Genomic DNA, 8,747 nt, shown 5'->3' on the forward strand with positions numbered 1-8,747 from the left:
CTATCTCATTTATTTATCTATTCAGTAAAATCTACTGAGACTGTCTATAACTGCAGGGCGCCAGTCCCCGCACTGAACACACCTCAGTGAGCAGCAGAGCTCCTGCTTTACCTTCTGTCAGCAGCAGACGGCAGAGAGGAGTAAGCAGCAATAAAGGAAGCCCAGTGGTGCAGGGGCTTTAAGCAGGAAAAACACAAGATGCTGCTGCGTATGGCAGTATCCTGTCCAAAAGATGCCATCCCAAGTCAGCTGGGTCACAGGAGGTGCGGGTCAGCCTGCCACGTGGTAGACCTTAAACTGTCTAGCAGTTTCTGCTCTTCAGCCCCAGCCTGGCAGGGATGTGTCGGCATGTAGGAGCAGGGTGACGAAGCTGGAGTAAAGGAGTCTAGCCTCAGAAGGAGTGGTGCTATTTGAAGTCTGTAAATGACTAGGACAGGAAGACTGAAGCCAGTAATGCATTTCCCAAGGCAGTAGAGTGGAGACGTGGCTTATGTGGGGGTGGAGAATGCCAGGGAGAACAACCGTGCGGTACACATCTGTATTCTGAAGACAACGCCAACAAAATCAATGCATTGGTGTCGCGACATGAATACACACTGAGGCTCAGATGACACAGCGCTCTGTGTAAGACCAGAAAAATAAAGGACGTCTTTGAGGGAGAAAGAGGAGTCAGTTTATAGTGGTGAGAGCTTAAGGTAGCTGGAATTCTGGAATAGAGAAGTCAAGTGGCCAGTTGAGTATATGAGTGTATTAGTCAGAGTTCTCTAGAGTCACAGAACATATAGAATATCTTTCTACATTGAGGGAATTTATGATGATGATATACAGTTTGTAGGTCAATTACCCCAACAATGGGCAGAAGAAGTCCAAGAGTCTAGCAGTTGCTCAGTCCCAGAGGCTAGTTGTTCCAGCTGGTCTCCTGTAGAAGTCGGTTAGTCATATGTAGGCCTCCAGCAGAAGGTGCGGCCCAGATTAAAGGTGTGTACCACCACACCTGGACCTGGGACTTGCTTGAACTCAGAGATCTCCTTGCCTTAGACTCCTGGGATTAAAGGCGTGTACTACCTTACCTGGGCCCAAGCTTTTCATAGCCACCATGCCTCAAGATCTCCATGCCAAGATCCAGGTCAGAAACTTGTGCCTTCCAGCCTCAAGCTCTGGATCACAGGTGAGCCCTCCAATTCTGGATTGTAGTTCACTCCAGATACAGTCAAGGTGACAACCAGGAAGAGCCATTATAATGAGCCTGGCGTTTAACTGGTCCAGGCTGCGGAAAGGAGTGTAATGTTGTCATTGTGGCCATAGCATTTCAGGACCCTGTCCTCAGGGAGATGTAGCAAGTGAAAGCACCTGGAAGAAAGGGATGCATGTGGACCAGGGAAATAAAGAAAACAAAGATGGTCAAGGAGAATGAGCAGGAAGAGCAGAGGCAGCTAGAGGACGAGGAAGGAAGAGCTGCTCACAGCTCTGGGTGGAAGCACAGTCCAGCCCTGGACCCAGCAGCTGAGCTCTCAGGAGCCTCCGCAAAGAACCCGTGCTTTGGTAGTTAGGTTCAGAACTCCAAGGAAAGGAATTGGAGCCTGCTTAGCCTGGACTGTGGTATGAAGGGCGGAGCCCCCTTCTGCCACATCCCGGGCTATGGAGGGGAGCTGAAGAGAAAGAACATGGTGGAATACAGGGCAAGAAGGGCTCTTGCTGGGTCTCACAAAAGAAAGGGAGAAACAGAAGTAAAGGAAAAGAAAGTGACCTTTTCAGCGATATCATAGGAAAGAAGAAAACTAAGACCGTGTAAACAATGGAGCCCTTCTATTAAATAGCTTTGTTTAGTCAGCCGGCCTGGTCCCTCTTGGCCTCTTTAAAAGGAGGCTAAACACAAAGAGCATGAGCAGTCAGTCCCTTTGAAGCTTCTTGTGTCGTTTATTAAAAATTAATGGGGACGTCTTAAGAGTGTCATGTGTGCCTGGTGCCTGTGGAGGTCAGAAGAAGTTGTTGAATCCCCTAGAACTGGAGTTACAGATGTTTGTAGGCCACTGTGTGGGTCCTAGGTATCAAACCTGTTCTTAACTGCTGAGCCGTCTCCAACCCTGAAAAGTAGAATTTCTAATGACAACGCTTATGTAACTTTTACTACAGCAGTTTCACAAGAGTGGTTGCATAAGAACACACATAGAACATACGACATCCTAATGCCAGGAACAAAGCACTGATTTTTTAGCCTTTGGTAGAATGAGATGTCTTCATTGAGATTGTCAGAAGGATGAGCTGTCTCTGCTGGTCTTTCTGGCCTCCGTCAAGGCAAGGACACTGACATCCTGGGAAAACTGGGGAAGCCTTGGGCTAAGAATGTCTATCACTTCTACTGTGAATGCTGTTAGTGGAAGTGTTAGTGTGCTTGGCTCCTTACTTTAATACCAAGAGGCATTAGCTTAGATATTTGCAACTGTTTTACTTTTTTCTTTAGGAAAGGGAAACATTGAGATGATAATTTTTTTTAAGCTAGGGTCTCATTTAACCCTGGCTGCACCATGCAATGGTTCATATATGGTGGGCAGGCACTCCACTGTCTATCTGACATCCCCAGCTCTGGTATCATCTTCTTCAACAAATTTAAAGTGCATGGGAATTGGGGTTGGTATGCAGAATAAGGGTGTGTGACTTGAAAGAAGAAACAGAGCTCTCCACATCTTAACTGCACTTAGACCTGAAGGAGAGCATTGTACGTGACAGATAAGCAGGAAGAGGTTTAAGGGAACAGGAGCTCCAGTACTTCTCGGGAAGAGTTGTAACTGTTCTTCATGGGACGCATCATTTCAAAATAAAAGTCCTCTTGGATAACCTCCAAATCCAGTAGACAGACGTGAAAGGGGAATGGTGCCCCACAGTTAAGCTGATCATGGGTGGAGAAGAGAGATGGGCTATAGTATAACCATACTGACTTTCAAATGACTCTAGCATCTGGAATGGTATGAGCCACAGATACCACCAGTCAGTGGCTTCATTCTCCCTGTAGATCTGAGAGTTTGAATATACAAGATGTATCATGTATAATCAGACTAAAACATGTTGTTTTAAGCAACTTTGACCTTAAACAGATATTCCCAAAGCATTTTGCACAGGGAAAATGCTGATGTCCCTGATGTTGGCATGTAGAAAACACCGAGTCGAGTGTAAGCCTGTGTTGTACAGTCTGTGCATCTGGCTGGTGTCCACTTCACGTGCTGGGTGTGCTGCTTGCTCTGCACACCTCAGCTCTCTCAGTTGTAAAAGGGAGGCTATTAGCCGCCTGCTGAGGCTGCAAACACTTGAACAGTTGTGTTCATGTGAGTGCAGAGACAAGACTCTGGCAGCGATGACTTCACTTACCTTGTCCCCGTGTTGCCAATTCTGCACAGAGCAGCATTGCTAGGCTTAAGAGGTTACACATTTTTACTGTAATTTTTCAAGTTTTAAAAAAGTGGAAGGGGCTGGGGATTTAGCTCAGTGGTAGAGCGCTTACCTAGGAAGCGCAAGGCCCTGGGTTCGGTCCCCAGCTCCGAAAAAAAGAACCAAAAAAAAAAAAAAGTGGAAGAAAAATGTAGATATTAGTTACATACCTAGAAATGTCATGTCCAACTAACACTTAGTTATAAGAAGTTATTAATTATTTATCTTGGAAAAATTACAGCCTAAAACCAACTTAAATTTATTATGGGGAGATTTTATTACAAATTGTATCCTGCTTTATACAATAAGAAAATCATAGATGGCTAAGATTTGTCCTTGCCAACAAAATAACTCATAAAGTAAATTAATGACAGCTGTCACATGTTAACCTGTGAGCCATGGCTGTGCTGTACGTAAAAATAGTCTCCCTTTGGAGACTGTGTCTTTGACCCACTCTTGTTCCCTTACTGAGCGAGCATGTGTTGATGGGCAACTGTGCTCTTACCTTTGACTTAGCCATCTTGGCTAACAGGCACATTTCTCTGTCACGATGTCTTAGCAAATGGTACTTATTGTTTTACATTATCATAAAGACCATTGGTGGGGCTGGGGAAATGACCCAGTGGGTACAATGGGACCAGAGTTTGGATCCTAGCGTCCATGTAAGTATTAGGTAACATGGCAGCCTGCTAGGAATCCATCCCATGCGAGGTAGAAGGAGGGAGCTCCAAACTACATAGCTAACTGAACCTGCCTCCCTATATGAGGAGGACGATATGAGGAGAAAGGACCCAGTATCAAGCTCTGACTCAATATGTGCATGCACACACATCAAACTATTTCATACACAGTCATATGGAGGGAAAATGGTTCAGTGGTGGTGTAGTGACTTTTTGTTGTTTCGGTTGTTTTTAATAATTTGGCTTTAAAATTCTGGTCAATGATAAAGTTATGTAAATATACATAAACATAAAGGGCAGATAACTACCAATCCCTCAGAATATCTGATTTTAAAACATCAAGCCATTTGGTTAAAATGAAATAAAGGAAAAGCTTGTGTGGTAGGTCATCCTTTTTCTATACCTTGAAATCTTGTATGAATATATTATTAATAGTTTCTGACATACTAAACTGCAACAAAGTTTATAAACTAGATTTTTTTAAGTTTTTATTAAATCTCGAGCTATAACAATTTCTTCTACATTATGGTTTTTTTATTTTGACTATATAAGTGGTCAGAATATTACAAAATTTGATTTTAACATTACATTTTATGCACTTAACAAAATGATTTTCATTGAGATAGGGTATTTCCTCTTATCTTTGATTAAGTATTACTCTATGTGTGCGTGCATGCATGCGTAGTGTTCCTTATGTTTTTGCCTTTAGAATTGTAAACACTGAGGAATTCCAATAGTCTTAATGACAGCAAATGAAACAATAGAAACAGTAGAAATAGATCAGAGGTTTAACCTTCCTAATGCTGTGACCCTCTAATACAGTTTCCTTGTGTGCTATGCTCACCCCAACCATAACATTTCTATCGCTACTTAACTGTAATTTTGCTACTGTTATGAATCATAGAGTAAATATCTGATATGCAGTATATCTAATATGACCCCATGAGGGTCATCTGACCCCACTGGGGTAACGTGAGCGGTTAGAAATGAAAGGTATATATTTTTTACCACAGTGCCACTTAGTTAGTTACCTGAGTTTATTCTTAATTGTACGATGTAGAATCGTATAGTGGCACGTCACAGGAAGTTATCTGCAATGGTTATGCATATATCAGTGGACATCTGCAAAGTACATGGTGATATACAGTCTCACATTGCTGCAGATAACAGCTGTTGTGTGAGTCCCACTTTACAGCAGAGTCATGGAAAGTGCCCAAGGGAAGCCTGGTCTCAGCTCTGTCCATAGAGCTGCGTTTGTTCTAAGAACAGTGTGCAAAGCCATTTAAAAGACATTCTCATATATTCACAATCTTCAAAATGTCTGTGTGAGCTCCCTGGGGCTACCAGGGTTTCTTGTGGGGCTTCCTTCAGTTCAGTCTGTCCTTCACAAACACCCAAGGTTGTACTTCCCGAGTGAGTCTAGATCTGGCTAAGCACCCAGAGGTATTGCTTGCTTTCTTATGTGTTGCCGCTGCTTTAGGGAAGTTGTGTCCATGCTTTTGAAACTATGTGCTGCTGCCACACTTGACTTTCTTTGACTTATGTTGAATTCTGCAGTTCATTTGGAAATGACAAGAGTGACAGTTTGAGATGGGAACTAGATTTCTTCTCCCCCACACAAGTTATGGATGCAAGCTGGCATGCTGTTCATGCATGCATGGCAAAGTGTTTAATCCCAGCACTCAGAGGCTGGCCAGTCTCTATCAGTTCAGACTAGGTTGGGCTAAATAATGGATTCTAAGCCATCCAAGGCCTCACAACCAGATTCTGCTTTTTAAAGACTTATTTATTTACTATATATAAGTACACTGTAGCTGTCTTCAGATACACCAGAAGAGGGCATCGGATCTCTTTACAGATGGTTGTGAGCCACCATGTGGTTGCTGGGAATTGAACTCATGACCTCTGAAAGAGCAGTCGGGTGCTCTTAACCGCTGAGCCATCTCTCCAGCCCCCCAGATTCTGCTTTTTAAAACACTGTAGTTGACGTCATACTAGTTACTAATCCTTTGCATTCCTCTCATTGGTTTGAATAGAGCCTTCGTTATACAATAGTAGTCCTATGGGCACTCACTCCTTCATGTGCTCAGACTCCAGAACACATTAAGTGTTGTAAGGTGTGGATGGCTTCACTACTGATTAAGTACAGAACTATATTTTCTCCTTGTACATCCGTAAAGTATTACTAACTTCTAAAGGGTAATGATTGAGGTACTAATTTCTGGCCAGCGAACTCTTTTCAGTCTGTCTGCTTACAAACAAAAAGATATCCTATGTAAAGAACTTTCAAAATGTTTCTTCCAGCCTCGGTGCCAGCCTGCAGCTGTGTTGAACAGCCACAGGGCTGTAACTCAGTCAACTGAGGAAGCAGCGCCTAAGCACTGCCTGACACCTCTCATGTCTGCACTCGTTTATATCTAGCATAACTACTTGACCCAGGACAAGTGCCCTTTATGGTGGGACACGTGTCTGTGAGTAACTGACAATAAGTATTGTGTGACTTTGGTTAAATAACATTCCTTTCATTTATGTTGGATTTTGTTTTCCCTCCTAGGTAGCCTTTCCAGTAAATATATGACTCAGGGGAGAGCCTCAGTGAAGAGGACCCAGCAAGAATCATGAGGGAAGGAACTGAAGCACGAAATGCCACTCAGGTGTCCCTGTCCACTTGGGAATTAGGTTCGTGTCACAGCACATAGTGACACAGGTCAGGCTTCAACCTAACAGTTGAGGGCATCGAGATTTTTTAAATTTTAATGAAACTGTTAATGAGGAAAAGAAAAATTTTAATATAATCTTAACTATACCACCAATGCCCAGAGATTTGAAGATTTTAATAGAAAGTCAACTTAAAAAAAAAATGTAACTGAGGGCCATTATTCAATGACTACAGTGTCATGGTTTTTAGTTCTTTCAAAGCACTCTAAAGATAGCGTGCTGCTTACCAGAGGCTGGTAAGGTTAGCCCTCTTTTCCCTACACATCCCCCTTTTTTTTATTTCAAGAGGGGATTCTCTTTGCTGTTACTGGATCGTGGTATGGACGCACATCAAGCATGTGTGGACTATATGCTGTACATAGGGTCTACAAGCATTCTTCATGGTTCTTTGTAGAAGTGATAGCATGGAATGCCACACCTGTTGGTGTGGGCCTCGGTGGACCTCAGCACCACTGACACATCTCTGAGGGCTTCCTTCTCTAAGTAATTGACAGAACTGTTGTGCTCGTAAAAATGAAGTCATAAAAATAAGTAGTCCTTTTGCTGGTTTAAAAAAGAAAAATTAAAGGGGAAAAGGACAGAATAAAAGTGCTTTTTACTTTTTATGATACTCAGAAATTAGGGTGGAAAGCTTTTACAAACCTCTGAAGATCAAAGAGGCTGCTGTCTCTGCCAATCACAAGTTTGATTGGCAGCCTTCTGGTCTGACTGGAGTCCTCTCTAAACTGTTAAAGAACTTCACAAGCCTTTCTGAGATAGTACAGTCAGAACTATGCCGGTCTATTTATCATTTTGAAATAAAATGGAACTTTCAATGTGTAATTTTATCCACGTTATTTTCTTATAAAAAGTCAAAGATCTGACAGTAAAATCTCCTTAGTAGAAGCCTATGCTGTTCCCCTTGGATGTGTGCCCTGTGGTTGATAGCTGAGCGTGGTGCTGGTTAGGAGCAGGAGACTGGGGGCTGAGAGCGAGCTTGCTGAGGACGTTGCCAAACTGGGGAGGAATCATGAGGAAGATGCATGTATATGAGCTTCTGTTCATAGTCTAGCTATGGAAGAGCCGTGTCAAAATGAAGTCTTTGAGAAAGTGGAAATCATGGTAAAAAAAATAAAAATGGTGACCATCAAACTCATGAGTTGTGCAACCGGGACCTCCCTGCTACGTGACTGCTCAGCTGCTGTCCTGTTTGCTTTCCTCTTGCCTGTGACTGTGAAGTGACAGCATTGCACTCTGGCCAGAACAGTGCCACGCCTACCTGTAAAGCCTAGTGTTGTCCTTCTCTCTGCCCCCAGAACAGAGAAGAAATATGAAACCAAACTAACCCTTATCCCTGGTAGTTATTTTCTACTTGGATGTTTTGTTGCTTGTTGGGGGAAGGGAATGTATTTATTCCTAAAACTAAGAAACAGAATTGCCATGTTTTCTTCTATCCTTAAAAAAGTTTCCTACGGGGGTTGGGGATTTAGCTCAATGGTAGAGCGCTTGCCTAGCATGAGCAAGGCCCTGGGTTCGGTCCCCAGCTCCGGAAAAAGAAAAAGAAAGAAAGAAAAAAAAAAGTTTCCTACGTTTTGATTCTTAAAAGACATTCTGCCCAGCAGCCTGGAGTTTTTGATGGCTTACACTGATAGTGTAGGACAAGTGAAGCGTGCTTGTCAGCAGATGAGAGCAGGCTGCCCAGTACTGGCTGCTCACAGCCACGGCCAAGTCAAAGCTGCCTTTAAAAGTGATCGCAGTGCCAGATGTCTGTTCTGTTCCAAAACAGTGGAAACTCAAAATCCAGTTTTTATTGCAGGAGCCCTGAAAACCCGGTCTTCACTTTTTAGTAGCAGTCACTTGCTAGCTGAACTGCTTTGGCAAGCTTCCTGGTAAAAGATGTGCTTTCAGTGTTCTTAATTTTTTTTTTTTCAATCTATTTTTCCTTTG

General features: G+C 43.0%; 1 protein-coding gene across 30 annotated transcripts in view; it reads left to right on the top strand.

Moving 5' to 3' along the window:
- Tut7 (terminal uridylyl transferase 7) overlaps positions 1-7,643 on the top strand; it is a 53,881-nt gene extending 46,238 nt beyond the window's left edge. For all 30 annotated transcript variants that reach the window (XR_015640949.1, XR_015640942.1, XR_015640944.1 and 27 more), the window contains 1 exon segment: positions 6,658-7,643. Coding sequence is in view for 12 of the 30 variants with exons in the window: in XM_087591383.1 (XP_087447509.1) it covers positions 6,658-6,725 (68 nt within the window). In the remaining 18 variants the exon portion in view is untranslated.
- Positions 7,644-8,747: the final 1,104 nt, after the last annotated feature.

This window comes from Rattus norvegicus, chromosome 17 (genome assembly GCF_021556685.1).
Source record: "Rattus norvegicus strain SHRSP/BbbUtx chromosome 17, alternate assembly SHRSP_T2T, whole genome shotgun sequence".
Taxonomy (NCBI): Eukaryota; Metazoa; Chordata; class Mammalia; order Rodentia; family Muridae; genus Rattus; species Rattus norvegicus.